Source organism: Acinonyx jubatus, chromosome D2 (genome assembly GCF_027475565.1).
Source record: "Acinonyx jubatus isolate Ajub_Pintada_27869175 chromosome D2, VMU_Ajub_asm_v1.0, whole genome shotgun sequence".
In the NCBI taxonomy this organism is placed as follows: domain Eukaryota; kingdom Metazoa; phylum Chordata; class Mammalia; order Carnivora; family Felidae; genus Acinonyx; species Acinonyx jubatus.
Window position 1 is genome coordinate 54,149,726 of NC_069393.1, and position 16,925 is coordinate 54,166,650.

General features: G+C 45.2%; 2 protein-coding genes across 3 annotated transcripts in view; one reads left to right on the forward strand and one right to left on the reverse strand.

Moving 5' to 3' along the window:
• Window positions 1-1,462, forward strand: part of DNTT (DNA nucleotidylexotransferase) — a 30,878-nt gene extending 29,416 nt beyond the window's left edge. The window contains exon 11 of the mRNA XM_027062729.2: window positions 1,041-1,462. Coding sequence (XP_026918530.2) covers window positions 1,041-1,127 — 87 coding nt within the window. The 3' untranslated portion in view covers window positions 1,128-1,462. The remainder of the gene's footprint in view (window positions 1-1,040) is intronic.
• Window positions 1,463-2,580: 1,118 nt separating this feature from the next.
• Window positions 2,581-15,486, reverse strand: OPALIN (oligodendrocytic myelin paranodal and inner loop protein). 2 transcript variants are annotated; one of them, XM_015083017.3, is made up of 6 exons: window positions 14,786-15,479; window positions 12,058-12,093; window positions 8,132-8,167; window positions 6,996-7,115; window positions 5,574-5,630; window positions 2,581-3,193 (listed from the first exon to the last, which is right to left on the reverse strand). In XM_015083017.3, the coding sequence occupies exons 1-6, from the start codon at window positions 14,786-14,788 to the stop codon at window positions 3,017-3,019; spliced, it is 429 nt and encodes a 142-aa protein (XP_014938503.1). In that variant the 5' UTR covers window positions 14,789-15,479; the 3' UTR covers window positions 2,581-3,016. The 2 variants fall into 2 exon arrangements, with proteins under 2 accessions (XP_014938503.1, XP_026918532.1); XM_027062731.2 differs by lacking the exons at window positions 8,132-8,167; window positions 12,058-12,093 and having other exon boundaries at window positions 14,786-15,486.
• Between the last annotated feature and the right edge of the window lie 1,439 nt (window positions 15,487-16,925).

The following is a 16,925-nucleotide window of genomic DNA, read 5'->3' on the forward strand; positions in this document are numbered from 1 at the left end:
TGGTTTCAACCTCAGGCATGGTTTTCCCATGATTCCCATCCGTCCAACTTAACAGAGAAGAGCCTCTTTCCTGATAGTTCTAGCAAGAGTCCTAGTTGGTGTTCATTGGCCAGGCCTGGGTCATGTGCCCATCCCTCATGGCTCTGATTGGCCAGGCTTTGATCGTGTGGCCCTCCTTGGAGATGGAATTAGCCCCACCTGATCCTCACAGACTGAGCTTAGGGAAGGGTGGTTTCTCAAAGGAAAATCAAGGTACTGCTGTCAGAGGGAAGGGCCATAGATGTCAAGCATGTGAGTGGAGGCAGAGTCACATAACACAGCGTAGGAATGCTTACAAATTAACACATACTAAATAGTTTAACATAACTGAGTGTGTCTTAAGGGTCCAACACTGTGCTATAGGCAAGAAGGGGATGAGGGAGAAGTGGTGCTTGGTCTAAAAGAGATCATGGAGTGGGAGCCTGGGGTGGGGGTGGAGGCGGGCAGGTGAGGAAGGTCAGAAGGAGAACCCAACATATACAAGTATCCTATAATTGCCTCTCGTTACTTGGAGCAGGAGTACATAATTCTGGCTGCCCATGAGACTTACCCAGAGCCTTTACAAAGACTGGTGACAGGACCTCTCCTGAGATTCTGATTCCATTGAACTGGGGTGTCATTCAGGCTTCCAAGTTTTTTGGGTTTTGTTGTTGTTAAGTTCCTTTAGGTGGTTCTGATGAAGAATTGTGGTTAAGAACTACAGACCCATTGGAAAAATACCAAATGCCTTTAGCTAAATATGTAAGGCCGTTGTAATTTTGGTAATTTATCAGATACCATGTTTTGGGGGCAGGAAAATAATAAAATTACAGAAGCCAGTCAATATTTAAAAAAAAAAAAAAAGAAGTCAGCTCAGATGATTTTTTATACTCAGAAGCAGGGAATTATGTTTTGGTAATAACCCACTCTGCCAAGACAATTTACAAAGTAAAACTTTCCCTATGTCAGGATCGAGATGTTTAAAAATATCTGAATGCACATATTTCTTTTTATGCTTTCAGAAAATATTTCTCAAAGCAGAAAGTGAAGAAGAAATTTTTGCACATCTGGGATTGGATTACATTGAACCATGGGAAAGAAATGCCTAGAAAAAGTTGTCAACTTTTTTTCAGTTTTTTTTTTTCGGGTTAAATAAATTCTGCTTCATATTATAGTAAAGATGCCTTAAGAAAATATGAGATTCTTTAAGCCTTATTGAAATGCAGATTGCTTTTAGAAATAGTTTTGGAAACATGATAAGGCACCGCCACTTGGCAATGGGTTAGGGTCTAATAGGCCGTTTGTATGACTGTTGCTTAGATTTCACAATGCATTTTTCCATAGAAATGTTGTTGTAATTGGTGGCTCATTTCCAGCATAGCTCATCAAAGCCCATAGTGTAGCTGAAATACTATATATTTGCAATAAAAATAGGAGGAATCAAGACGGTGGAGTCTTCTTTTTCACTCAAACACTATAAAATATTCTAAACAAAAATGTGACAAAATGAAAGAGTGAAGAGTTTAAGATTTATCTTGAGGAGAGAAGATTCTGGAGGGGGTTCTGGGTCCCTTCTGGAGGAGGGGGTACTAACTCACTTTGCTCAAGCCATTGTCTGCTCCTTCTCTCAGCCATGGAGCTGCTTCCCTGGGCACCCAGCACAAGGCCACACACGAGATGTATTCCCACTGCTTTCATTCAGAAGTACAACTTCTTAAACGTCAAAGGAATATATCCCCTATTTTCTATCTCTGAGTCTCTCTCTGGATCTTAGGGGCCCTTTTCCTCTCAGGGAGATACTTTTTGTTGGTCTTTTCATCTTGGGACACTCCCCAGGTAAGGGAGGCAGCTTTGAAAGCACGTGTTGACATTGGCAGTAACTGGGTTTGTAGAACCTGTTCTTAGTTATTTGAAGAAGAGGGTCATGTTTCTGAGCAATCAGAGGCCCTAGGGTGAGAAAGAAATGTCTCCACAACATATCAGAGTGGAATTGGTGGATGGATCCTGAGATGCCGTGGACTTAGGCTCTCCCATTAGGAGACCCTGCCTGTTCACCAGCAATGGCCCCGCATGGCAGAACCAGGACTCCTGGAAGCTCCATCACAGAAGCAATGTTGAAGTCCTGGCCTGAGCCAGCTGGTGTGTCTTCAGGCTTTCCTCAGATGGCAAGCAAATTGCTACTTAGCCCATCCCTTTGGTCCTGTGTTCATCCAGAGTCCTCTTGCCCTCTCTTCCTGCCAGTGAGTTTTTCCCCACACAAGTCCAAGAACGTGAGCCTTTCTCTCCATTCTCACAAAATGGATATGGCCCTCATTTCTAATCTCCTGGAACGACCTTTGCCTTCACTCCACCCTATTTGCCCTCAACACACACACACACACACACACACACACACACACACACAGAGGGAGAGAGAGTCTACTGCAGAATTGCCTTCCTTAAATATTCTTTGAGCACAGACACAAATGGGAGCATGTGCTACCCCTGTAGTCAGGGAACATATGGCTCCACAGGATTTCTACCTTGAGATGTTCAGAAATAAGAAACTGCTTCCCCTTATAATCCAATTTAAGTTTTATTTATATCCCAACTTGCACCATGCTGACCTTGGCCAACCTTCCCACAGAAGCCAGGTCTGATGATTTTTTTTTTTTTTTTGAGAAAAGAGATGTGAAAAAAGATAAGGCAAAACACACAGAAATCAAGTCCCTTCCCCAAAATCATAAAGAAAAGAAAAGCATAGGTCAGGAATAGGATCAAAGGGCTCCTTCTGGACCTCACTTGGTGCTTCACTGCTTATTAAACAACAAGATCCGAGTGTTGGATGAAACTTTAGCTCTGTCACCTACAGAGACAAACCAACCTGACAGTTTTCCAGATCTACACATGAAATTTAGATAGGTTAAGAAGCAGCTTGGCATCTCTCCGCATTCCGAGCAAAAATCCATGGGTTTTCAGCTCTGTTCCAGCTCCATATCTTCTCCTTGACTGAAATGCGTCATTCCAGACTCAGTCTGGGCATAAGCCACCACAATCCCCGTCTTCTCTCCGTTTCGACAGTAGGACGGTAAGTGTCATGCATGGGTTCCTCACTTCCTGCTACAGTCCTCACATATATGTGGGCTTCTTCTGCTCCCGTAATATTCTTCTCATGTGTGGGTGACCTCCTAGGATTCTTGAGAAAACAAACAGGGTTTTCAAAAATAGAGCAAAGAAAGACCTCTGCTTCTGGCCAAACAGCAACCAGATTTAGCCTCCCACCTGAACAACCAGAAGTCCGAAAAAACATTTAAAACAAGTTTTCAAGACGCTGGACATCAGGCAAGAAAGGATGTGATCCTTGAGAGACAGAAAACAAATGAGGAGAGGCCTATAATTGCCAAGTTTAGTGCCTTGGCAGGTTTTTTTCTGGCCACTCCACTCTCTTTTGTTTCATGTTAGCATGGTATTTCTTTTTCATTCCTTTCACCTTTAATTTATTAGTGTCTTTATATTTAAATTGAGTTTTTCCAGCCAGTATTTGGTTGGATCTTGTTTTTATATTCAATCTGATGTGAATTTTGATTTTTATATCCCTGCCTTTTAATTGGGATATTTAGACTATTTACATTTTTAAAAATATTTTGCAGATCTTTTTTTTTTTAGAGAGAGAGAGAGAGGAAGAGAGTGTAAGCGGGGGAGAGGGGTAGAGGGAGGGAGGGAGAGAGGGGGGCGGCAGAGAATCTCAAGCAGGCTCCATGCTCAGTGTAGAGCCCAATGAAGGGCTTGATCTCAAGACCCTGGGACCATGACCCGGGACAAAATCAAGAGTCAACCAACTGAGCCACCCAGGTGTCCCTATACCATTTACATTTAGTGAACTCACTGATGTGGTTGAGTTTAAATGTACCATCTTCCTATTTGTTTTCTCTTCATTCTGTCCATTCTTTGCTATTTAAAAATTTTTCCCTGCCTTCTTCCATACAGATTTCAGTAGGCTTTTCTTGAGTTCCCTGTAAAAAAATCTGTCGGGATTTATATTGGAATCCATATTTATCGTACAGATTGATTTGAGGTTGTTTGACATCTTTACCTCTTGAGTCTTTCTACCCAGAAGCATGGTATGTAACTCCCATTATTTAGGTCCTATTTAATACCTTTTACTGAAGTTTTATTATTCCCCATAAAGGGGTTCCAGTTTTTGTTAGATTTATTCCTTAGCAGTCTACATATTTTTAATACCTCTACAAAATGGCATTTTTAAAAATTACTTTTTCCATTGGTTGTTAATGATTTTTAGAAATGCAAATTGCTTTTGTATATTGATCTCATATCCAGGCAACTTGTTAAAGGCTTTCCTTAATTCTAACAATTTATCTGTAGATATTTTGGCTTTTCTATGTAGATGATCGTATCATCTGGAAATAATGACATTCTGTTTATTCTTTTCCAGTCTTACAATTTCTACTTCTTTTTCTTCCTTATTCTATTTCTTTTTTAGTATTTACTGAGATACAGTTGACAAACAAAATTGTAAGATGTTTAAGGAGTATGATGTAATTATTCGATATATGTACACGTTGTGAAAGAATCTCCCCCTCTCAAGTTAATTTCTACTTCTTTTTTTTTTTAATGTTTATTCATTTTTGAAAGAGAGAGAGCACGAGCCGGGGTGGGGCAAGAGAAAGGGGGACACAGAATCCGAAGCAGGCTCCAGGCTCCAAGCTGTCAGCACCAGAGCCCGACGTGGGCTCGAACTCATGAACCACGAGATCACGACCTGAGCCGAAGCCGGACGCTCCACCGACTGAGCCACTCAGGCGCCTCTCTACTTCTTTTTCTTATCCTACTGCATTGACTAGGACCTAAAGTACAGTACTGAATAGAATTCAGTATTGAATAGATCATCCTTGTTTTGTTTCCAATCTTAAAGAGAATTCATTAATATTTAACCTTTAGATATGGTGTTTGCTGTAAATTTGTAAAAAGATGTCTTCTTTCAGGTTAAGAAGTTCCTATTCTAGTTTCAGTTGGCTAAGAGTTCACATCACAAATGGCTGTTTAATTTATTTGGACTGTCTTCTGTTGAGATGGTCACACAATTTTTCTCTTTTAATTTGTCAGTGAAATAAATAATACTCATTTTCTTTTTTTAAAGTTTATTTGTTTTGAGAGAGTGTGTGAGCATGAGCGGGGGAGGGGCTAAGAGAGCGAGAAAGAGAGAGAGAGAGAGAGAGAGAGAGAGAATCCCACGCAGGCTCCTTGCTGTCAGCGCAGTGCCCGACGCAGGGCTCGATGTCACAAACTGTGAGATCATGACCTGAGCTGAGATCAAGAGTCAGACGCCTAACTGAGCCACCCAGGTGTCCCTAAATTGGCTTTCTAATATTCAATCAACCCTGAATTCCTGTCCAGCCAATAAACACACAGTGAGAACCTCCTTTGTGCCTGAGCTTCCCTGGGCCACCTCTTTTCCACACGTGCTCACACGGTACTTCTCCTGTACGTGGATGGCTTAAAAACCCTTAGCTTGCTTACTGTATCAATGATCTACAGTGATTTTAAAGAGTTCTTACCTCAGCAATCTTGGGATTGTCATAGATTTCTGAAATTTCACATGGCCTCTCACTCTCCTAAGTTGGTAAAAATACATTTAAAAGGAAAGAATAAATGAAGGATCCCAGCATTCGCCCATGACCATGATTAAAACCAATGGTTCTTAAACCTGCATGCACATAAGAATCATCAGAAAGCTTTAAAAACAAAACAAAGTAAGCAACAGATAATAACCACCCCCTCAAAAATTCCATAAATGAGAAATATCATTGTAAGTTACTTCGAAAAGAATCCCAGGTTGACAGTGGAGAGAAGTGGGTGGGAGCAGAGGTCAAACAAGATTGACCACGTTTTGATAATTGAGTTCATTATACCATTCTCTTTACCTTAGTATATATTTAAAATTCTCCATGCCGTAGCTCTATTGTCCAGAGGTGCTAATTTAATCGGTTTTGGTGATTGGTATTTTTGTAGCCTCCTAGATGATTTTAAAGTGCATTGGAGAAGCTATGATTTAAATATTAACAACACCACCAACAACCATAATATGTCTTAATATGTTTAAAGTTTACAGCTTGTCAACACATCTTTACAACCATAATCCTAGTGCATCTTGACAACTTTGCCTACCTCTTAAAATAGGGAGGGCAGTTTTTCTGACCCCTATTTTGGAGTAGAGTGAACCAAGGCACAGAAAATGTGGAGGCTCTTGTTCAGGATCATATAACTCATAAAGTGCCAGAGCCCGGGGTAGAGCCTCGATTGTCTATCTCATGTTAACGTTTATTAATATGAGAACAACCAGGACTGTTCATAAATAGAGGATGGAATTAGAACCCAGAGTCCACACGACACCGTTGTAGTATAACCACGGAAGCTTTTTGGATAGTGGTCTGGGGGGGCCTTTGACTTCTGAGCACGGTCTCCAGAGCAATCCGGCATTTGGAGGGGTGGAGTTGGTAGATTCCCTTGTGACTGATGTGTGCTCAGATGTAGAAAAAGGGCAAAGGGCAACAGAGCCGCATGCCTGTGGACATGTCCTCACCATAGACATGTCGGCACCTGTTCACCTCCTATCTTCCCTGAGATTATTTCCACTCTCTTTATGAAGCCCGCGCCCTTTTGGTTCTCGACTTTAGAGAACACACCCACAGTACAGACGTGCGTTTGCCATGGCAACACACATCCCCCTCCACTGCCACTTTTTGCCACCCCAGACACCATGCTTGTTGCCACAGATTTCCTGAAGCGAAGGTTGTGTGACACATCAGCTCTGCCTGGAGCGTACTATCTTCAGTCTGCGATAGAAATGGAGGGACAGGAACGTTCACCATCGTGTCCCCAGAACACAGATTTGGATTCTGACACCCTCAGCCCGAAGCCAGTTCACTGAAATACTGATTCCTGCTACAACATCTAGAACCAAAGAAGCTGCTGATCACCTCGGTGGACTCCTTGCTGCTGCTTCTTCGGCGAATCAGTATAAACAGTAAAGCCACCAGCAGGGCTGCGGCCACCAGGGACGGGATGCCGGCTGCTAACCCAAGAGAAGGCCCACAGTCCTGGCAAAAGAGAGAAGGGCAGAGTCAGTTCCTCCAAGAATAAAGGGAAAGTTCCATTGATTAAAAATAAAACAAAGCAACCCCCGACATGGCCTCTCAGTGTCATATACGAAATCAATGGGTAATAAAATACTGTGAAAAAATGTTTGCAACATCCATGACAAATGACTCGTGGACTTAATTTACACGGTTTAAACCAATGGAAAAAGGGGTGAAAATCAGGTAGGAAAATGGGCAAAGGATATGAACAGGCCATTCTGTCTCATCAACATAGCAAAAGCTGAGAAACAATTCAAAACAGCTATTAGATACTAGTTTAACCTATCAATGTGGCAAAAAGTGAAAAGTTATATTCCACATCATTCGGACGTGAAGTTTTAAATTCATTTACAGTATATGCATTAAGCAATTAATTTTCAAATGTCCATTTTGCTTCAGTCTGAGTGGAAACAGCCATCCTTGTATCCACATAAGTTTTCAGATTTATAGATTATCTGGAAATATCAAAGATGATCTGCAGAATCCCTATAAACGCTCAGCTCTCATATATAACGTACATATAGGAAACTATATAAATCATAAATATATAGCTGGATGACTTTTCACATGATGATCTCACACAGGTAACCAGCACCCAGATGAAAACACAAAACATTGCCGGAAGCCCTGAAGCTGCTCCATACTCCCAGCATGTGTAACCACTATCCTGAAATCCATCACCATACGTTAGTTTTGCTTCTGTTTGCCCGCATCATCTAGATGCACATGAAACGTATGTACTCTTTCGTGTCCAGCTTTTCCCACTTAACACTTCGTGAAATCTGTCTGTGACTTTTGCATGCTCTCCTTCATTTTTAAGCTGAGTTGGTCATAAGGATAATTGTTGAGCTGCTTTCTGTGCTTGGTGACGTATCGAACTTTAATCTTTAAAACAAAGGTAGGAAATGGCTGGAACATTATTATTTCCTTCTTGTAAGTGACCAAACCAAGGCTCCATAATTTAGGGATATACTTACTGCTTCTTTCCCACCTGTTACAACTGGGGAGGAAGTCTGTGTGAAAAAAGAACACACATCTTAAGGAAACAAAATCTGCACATCATACAAGACAGTCCATCAAAGGTTAAGCGATCATGCCTAAAGTTTACCCCTTTGCTAAACTTTCTATTGAAAATAACATATGGCAATAACTGCCAAATAGAACCTTTCTTGGTTGCTTTCTAGGTAAGAAGGAATGAAATTTGGCTATAAGGAGAGAGAATTCAGAAATTCTGGTGGTGTCTTTCTTATTCACCCTGTGGATGTGCAATAAAGCATTTTACAACTCAAAAAAGCTTTCTTCTGTCCCTAGCCCCCACAGGCTTTCCATCAGGCTTTGGACCACTTGTGCCCATTGCTAGAAAGGAAACAAATATTAATACTGGTGGACGCAAGTTTCTTTAAGGAAGCCTTACCTGTTTTCAAATATGCAACAACGCAAATAGCTTTGGGGGATAGCTGAAGTTGTGAATCTCTGTGAATACATGTGACCAGTTCATAGCTCCACTCAAGTGGGGGAACCAGATTTCATCCATTTATGAGATATTTCAGGTGAGAGTCTTGCCCAGATCAATAAATCTCAAGGGACAGAGTTCCACGTTAGCCACTAACCGGCGTAAACTACACTAAGTTGTGCCCTGTGAGGTTAAAAGCATACGTCCCTGGCTCACACGTGTCCAGAGTTAAATGGTGATTTCTCAACTCAGGGGAAGGGGCCTCATTTCTTCATCTACAAAATAAGAATGTTAGTACCTACCTCTAGGGCTATTATGAGGGTCCAGTGAGCACCAGAAGTGTATGCTTTTGTCTTTCCCTTGAACTTGGCAAAGTTCTGGTCAGACCTGTCATTTACTTCATCATCAACCTCAGTGAGCACGCTGGAGTCCCTGGGGCCTGGGCTTTTACTTACTGTCTCTATCTTGCAGAAAATGAAATAGATCTTAGAGAAGTGATGGGTCTTTCCCAAGGTTCCAGGGGTAACCATAAATCGAATCTCACTTGGGTGTTTGAATTCCAAGCCCAGGTCTCTTTCTCAAAGAGCTCCCATCAGAGGGGGGATTTATACTTAAATGGTTACACTTTTACCTAAACACAGACTCCCCCCCCCCTCCGGCCCCGCCCCTCAGTACCACTTTAATGCTGCTATCTGCCAAAAGTGTTCTGTTTCTCAGAGTGGTGGAAGAGTCCAATATTGTTTCAGGTAAGATGTTCTGTCTTTAGATTTTAGAAATTCACTTGGGCTGGCTTTGGCAAAAAGAAAAAAAAAAGAGTTACCTCTAAAGATGCCGGGATGCCGCGTGGAGCCAAAGGCCAGCGGGCATCTGGCTTCTCTGGGGACTGGAGCCACCCCTTGTGGGATCTCTCCATCTCTCCATCTCTCCATCTCTCCATCTCTCCTGGGCATCCTAACCTTTCACATGCACTCCTCTCTGCCTGTTTGCTTCCTTCTTTCTGTCTCCAGATGGGTTTTTCTGCTCTGCTAATTGTGCCCGCTCACAATTAGGGAGAACTTACTAAGTGCCTGTTCAAGTACTTCTCCTGTATTGGCTCATTTATTCTTCACAACAGCTCGTGAAGAAGGACAATAATGACTCCCCGTTTACAGATGAGAGGAGTGACGCACAGAGAAGTGAAGCCACTTGTGTGAGGTCACACAGCCCTAAGTGGCGGGTGCCAGGTGCTCTGCCTCCAGGGTCCATGCCCTTAACCGTGGTGCTACACTGCCTTCCATGACCAAATGCAGCACCCCAACCCAGTGTTTGTACTTGACCGTCCAGTGCTGTTCAGCAGAGACCGACTTGCGTGTGTGCCCTGTTCCAAACCCCCTGCAGACAGGCTCTGATGAGCCAGGTGTACCTCTCCCCTACCTCCCGGGGCACCGGCACTCCGGGTCATTCACACCACAAGGGGAGGTCATGCAGGAGAATATAACTGCTGGGTAGGATGACCAACCACCTGGAGAACTTGCCCAGGATGTAGGACGTCCGTGCTGAAACCAGACAGCCCCAGACTAACCGGGATGGTCATTTGCCCTACATAGGAGGAGGGGACAGTCCTCAGAGAAATGGGCTGCTAACAAAGAAAGTACTACAAAAGGTGACGACTAGCATCATAAAGGCATCCGCCCTACCCCCCACTCACCCCCGCTGCCCTGAGCAATGGCTTCTTGCTTCTCTGAGTTACCTTCATAGGCTAAGCCAAGCCAGGATTAGACAGAACCTGGGGTCTCTATACACCTGCTGATTTCTCTGGGGGAAAAAGCAGCTGGGGGAATGTTCCAGCGGTGACCACATTACAAGGTTTTGACAGGTGAAGAAGGAATAGGACGTTTGTGTGAGGACAACAGGCAGAGGCTGAAGCAGGGAGCAGAGCAAGTCAGGCCTCTGCCAGGAGGGCAGGGTGGGTGCCCGGGGAGGTGAGGTACAGAGATCCAGGGCGGCCGGGAGCGGGCACCAGAAGGCAGGCCGTGAGTCACAAGGTGGCACCTTTCCACTGCTTTCCGGGCTGTGCCCCCAAGTTACAGTAAAAACGAACACTGGCCGGGGCACCTGGATGGCTCAGTAGGTCACACGACCAACTTCAGCTCAGGTCACGGTCTTACAGTTCATGAGTTCAAGCCCCAGGTGGGGCTCTGTGCTGACAGCTCGGAGCCTGGAGCCTATTTCAGATTCTGTGTCTCCCTCTCTCTCTGACCCTCCCCCATTCATGCTCTCTCTCTGTCTCAAAAATGAATAAACATTAAAAAAAAAAATGAACTGTCTACCCCTCTCTCTGCCCCTCCCTCACTCGTGCTCTGTCTCTCTCTCTCTCAAAAATAAATAAACATTAAACAAAATTTTTTTTTTTAAAAATGAACCCTGGCTTAGGCATCCTCCAATCAGGTAAATGCAGTTTATTCTCTTTGAGTCACCATGTAACTTATCAGAAAAGTTTGGCACAGCTAAACCCACTAAAAATCTGGGCCGGGAAAGTGCCTAGCTCTATCATAGCAGCACCACTGGTCAGAAAACAACCCTGGCTGCGTTATCTCCACACAACAGGAGGACAGAAGACAGAAGAGCGGCTATGGGCTGAGACTATACGCCATCATCAACCGACAATCTCCGTTTGACTTGCAACTACAGGCCAGACTCGAGAGCCATAAACTGTTCATTCTTGTCGCCCCAACAATGCCCCTTCTAGAACATACACTAAGGAAATGCAGACAAGGATTTAGCTATAACAATTTTTATGACAAAATTATTCCTAATTGTGGTTAACCGATTAAAGAGATAATTCACTTGAAGGAATACCATGTGACTATCCTCAGTTACGGTTATAAAGGCTGATGGAAAATTTTAATCACAGAATCTGTATAAAATCATGTGTGGTACAGAGACAACAAAAGTCAAAATATATGTAAAGTCAAACAGGACTAGAAGGAGAAGCACCAAGGTTTTCCGCTGATGGGAATTTAGGTGTTTTGATTTTTTTTCTATTTTCCTTTTAAAATGTTTATTTAGGGGTGCCCGGGTGGCTCAGTCGGTTGAGCACCCAACTCCTGATTTGAGCTCAGGCCATGATCCCAGAGTCGTGGGATCGAGCCCTGCATCAGGCTCTGTGCTGAGTGTGGAGCCTGCTTAAGATTCTCTGTCTCTCTCTGTCTCTCTGTTTCTCCCTCTCTCTCTCTGTCTTCCTCTGCCCCTCTCCCCTGCTCACACTCTCTCTCTTTAAAAAAAAAGTATTTATAATTTTTATAATTGAAAACATTTGTCTCAGTGGCATCCCCCCCCAACTATTCATAAGTCCTTTGACAACCAGCCACTTATCCCCTGGCGTGAGCTCTGTGTGATGTGCTCTGCCCCCCTCCCCACCCCCAGTCAGATGTGCTGACTTGCCTGGTGCCCGGGGCCCACTGCACTTACCGTGTTGGTCGGCAGTGTGAAGTTCAGTGAGAAACTCTGGAGGACAGAAGGAAATATTAAGGCTCCAGGAATGGTCAGTCAGGCTCCAGACCCCCTACCAACTGTCACTCACCCTGGTGGGTCACAAGGAAACTTACTAATTCCACAGGCTCAGTCACCTCCCAATTTCTGCTCCCAATCTCGGTCTCCAAAGACAGAAAGGGAGCAGAGGAGGCTGGGATCGGGAGTTCCTCCCTCAATATCAAGTCAACCTCACCCCCCTCTCCCCTCCTCAGATCCCCAGCCAAGGTCAGATTAAGGGGCCAGCCAGTGATTGGCTGAGGGGTCCCAACCCAGAGGGCAGCAAAGACAGTACTAAAAATTCAGCAAAGTATTGAAAATTGTTTTTCCCCAGAACTCCTTTTAGGGAGGGAATTGTGTGAGTTTTTATTTTTTTACTTGAGAGAGACAGAGAGCAGAGGAAAGGCGCACAGGGAGAGAGAGAAAATCTCAAGTAGGCTCCATGCCCAGCCCAAAGCCCAAGGTGGGGCTTGATCCCAAGACCCTGGGATCATGACCTGAGCTGAAATCAAGAGTCAGATGCTCAACTGACTGAGCCACCCAAGCGCCCCAAGGGAATTGTGTGAGTTTAAAAGCATTTGGTACTTTCTGTTGGGGGTAGGAAGTAAGACCCACAAGGGTCATGCTCCAACAGGAACACCTGCTCCTTAACCCCGTTCCCAGGAGGCAGAACCTGAGAAAGACAAGGCTTTAGTTTGTGCTGAGTCTCAGGCACAGGTTCCGGGCTGAAGTGCAGCTACTCAGGACAACAGAGGAGAGGGTAAACCCTCTGCACACCCCCTCACTCAGCACCCAACCTCACCTCTCCCCCAAATGTGGAGCCATATCGAAAGACTGTGAGCTCACTGAGGCGCCGAGTCGTGAGCCTGCCCAGACCCTCTAGCGGCTCCTTCCTCCTCCCTCTCCCCATGCTCTGTCACCGCAGTTTGGGCTAGCCAATGCCACTCTTTCAGGCTGCTCTTTACCGAGACCAAGATAGACACTCTTCTGGGACAATGTTAGAGCAAGAGGAATATCTGGGCCACCTTAGGTCGGGGTCTTCTTGCTCAAGGCTCCTAACCACTGCCCTTCAGGCCAATACCAACCAAGCCCAGAGATGCTGCAAGGACTCTTGGTGGTCACGGTATTGAACACAGCTGCCCAGAGCCTTATCTCATCAGTGAATACTGGGTACTGATGTCAGCAGGCCCAAGACAAAGCTTCCTTTGGGGGGAAGCAAAAGGGGGAGGCAGCAAGTGGGCCATTGCATGTGCTGTTTATCAATATCTGGATGACGAAGATTTTGGCCAATTCCAGAAAGACATTCATATTTTGTAGAGACACAGTACAGTGCCCTCGTGGAAAGAAAAACATCACATACATTTGGGGTGGGGTGGGGGGAGAATCTGACACAGTACCCTTCAGAGAGGCAGCTGGGTGGGCTGAGGCTTGGAGTCTCCTGATCTGGATTCCAGTCCAGACGCAGCCACTTAGTAACTGTGTGACCTTGGAAAAGTGACTCAGACTCTCTGGTCTCCACTTCCTCCCAGCAACTCTATTCTCCCAGGCTCAGTTTTTGCATCCTTAAAAGAAGGATAATGTTAACTCGCCCTGCTCATCTCGCAGGATAAGCCCAAAGGAAACAACATCTGTAACTGCTCCTTCCAAACTGTAAAATACTCTAGGTGTGTAGGGGTGGGGGGAGTCACGCAGTGTCACGTTCTTTAAGGCCTGGCCAGCATGGAGCAGGGCACAGGGAAGCCACTTGGGAAGTTCCTACTGGATGGAATTGCATGCATAGATTAGCAACATTCCAAGTACAGGGATTTGCCACAATACACTTATTGCTGGTCTAAGCAGCATACAATATTTTCAGATGAAGGCACATTAGGAGCTCACTGGTCAAGTGTCACTCATTATGAGTTTGCCATTTGTGAGGGGAAGGAGGGAGAGACAGGATAATTACTCACTGTTATTGAGGGGACACTGTGTGTCAGACACCGCATGCATAAGCGCCCCATAAGGGGAAGGCCATCGTCCCTACGTGGTGAGTGTGGGGACCGAGACCAAGATTGGTTGCTGGCAAGTGGTCTGGGTCTGGTTAGATCACGGATCTTCCTAACTCCAAAGCCAGAATTCATCTCCTTCTAATAACCTCTTTAACAAAGGAGCCACAGAAGCCTCTTCTAACTTAGCAAACTTCTTTTGATTGAGTCACGCCCAAATATGTGTCACAAGTCAGTAAGAAAATCAGAACACTTCCAATGCAACTCGCCAGTATCTATGTTGCAGATCACGTAACGGAAGGCGGACTGAGCAAGTGAGAAGGGTGGGGATCACACCCCCTGCTTCAACTGGGAAATGAATTTAGCTGAAACATGTGCTTTGCGCCCTTGTTATGTGTGTGTGTGTGTGTGTGTGTGTGTGTGTGTGTGTGTTTGGGGGGGGGGGTTAAAGGCAAAATGTTAATATTAAAATGAAAGATGAGATCAGCAAATATTAGAGGAGAATTGATTTAATGATTAGTATTTTGCTTATAGGAAAATAATAAAACACCAAGTCCCTTGAAGTCACAGCACCCAGAGTAGAGTCACGTTTGCAGTACGAGATGTGAGCTTTAAATGCCTGGGAGTTGTTTTTTATAGTGAGGAAGGAAGGCAGGGTGAGAAAAGATGCTAGCCTTACTCACCATTTCTGACAGCCTCCCGAGAACCTTCTCCAGATGCCGCCCTCGGCAAGCTCCTTTCTTGCTGGTGTTACTGGCTTGTGTCTCACATCTGTAGAGCACCCAGCTGGGAGGGCAAGGGTGACACAAGGGGTGTGGCCCCGTGAGAGCTCTGGCCAAGCCTTGTATGGCCAGGGGAGTAGCCGAGTCCTCCGCCCGCCCGTCGGGGAGATGGCGTCCTGCTTCATGGTCACGGTGTATGGCCCGGGTCAGCCTCCCTCCTTGTTTTCATGTTCTCTCTTACTTTCCAGGCTCGTTCCTCAGCAAAGAACCCACGGCTGGCTTGAGAGCTTGGTGGCTTCTGCGGCCAGTGGCTCTTTACAAACAATGGGTTACACAGGCCGAGGCTGGCCGCACCCTCCCCTGCTGCAGGCTTCGGTGTTGACCACTGTTCCAGCAACGATGGGGTCAGCACCCCACCAGCATCAACACCGAGGATGCCCGTGTGACGGTGCTGGAGCCTGCTCTGTGTTCGAGGGACCGCAGTGAACACACTCCCTGGTCAATGAGCTGCCTGGTGGGGAGTTTGAACTTACCCCCCTTCTGCTCTCGTGTGTTGAGTGGGGACCTTCCTAGAGCTGGAGGAAGCCGCTGACATGGACTGCTTTATATCTTGTATGAGTTCTTTGTTAAGAGTTTGCTTCTTTAAAACACTGAGAGAGCTGGAGTCCCAAGCCAACGAAACAACACAATTATGACCAAGACATTTGGTCACTTAAATGAATGCATTCATCATGATTCAACAAATCTTTTTGACAGCTCCTGTATGTCGAGGGGTTTTCTGGGTATGGTTCTGGGCCTTGGTGATAAAGACAAATGAGGCCCCAACTCTTGAGGAATGTATGTTCCAGCAAGGGCAGACAGACCCCAATTGGAACAAGAGAGACCCCCTAGGAGAGGAGAAGACGAAGTGATCGGAGTGACTGGTAAACAGTTGTTCTAGATGGCCCTGAGAGGTGACCCTTAGGGTGCACGTGAAAGAGGAGAAGATGGTCCCAGGGAGTGGGAACAGCATATGCAAAGCCCCAGGGCTGAAGCAGGCACAGCCTGGAAGGAGGTCTGTGTGCCTGAAGCAACATAAACCAGGGGAGTGACCTCAGAAGGAGGAAGACACAGTGAGTTACACAGGTGGAGTTTCAGAAACAAAAGAAATAAAGAAAAAAAGACACAAACAAAAAAAAACCCAGAATCTTAAATATAGAGAACAAACTGGGGGTGGGTAATATAGGTGAGGGGCATTAAGAGTACATTTATCACGATGAGCATCGAGTAATGTGTAGAACCACTATTGTGTACTCCTCAAACTAATATAACACTGTGTGTTAACCATACTGGGAATGAATGAATGAATGAATGAATGAATAAGATGTCTTAACAACAACAACAGAAACAACGACAAAAGACAGAAAGAGTAAGGGGACGGATTGGGTGAGCATGGCAGGGCTCGGTGAGATTTCCGTCGTAGAGCAGTGGAAGTGTTTCAAGAGTTTAAGGGGGAGAGGAGCACTAGCTAAGCAATGTTGACAAAGATCGTCTTCTCCAGGAGGTCTGGATTACAGCAGAGGAGTATTTTCCCGGAGACTGGCTGGCAGAGTGCAAAGAACAATGAGCACCTTTCAGTGCTGATGACTGCAAAAGACAGAAGGGTCCTAAAACCCTGACACTCCACGTGCAGGACAAGACAGTCGCATGAGCGGTTTGGCATTTAAGTCATTTTGCATTAAGACCAATCTGAGTGTTTTAAAAAACATGGTTCCTTATGACCCTTCCCTGATAGGACCCACAAAATTCCAAATATACCCCAAAGTTTCCTCATCTGGTCCTCCCGAGAAGACCGTCCTCGATTAGATGGAACCTCTGTCTTTGGGCTAAAAATGACCCTGCATCACAGGAAATGAGACACTCAATTTGCTCTGTTTGAAGAGGGCTTATTCAAAGGACCATTTGTAAAGGTCCCCCTTGGGGGGATAATGCAGGGCCCCAGGATTACACCTGCAGAGTGTCATCACCACCCCTGGGCCTGAAGAGGGGAAGAGAGCTACCAGCGCCCAGAGAGACAGGGCCCCTTCATAGGAGCTGTGCCCTTCAGTTCTAGATGCCAGAC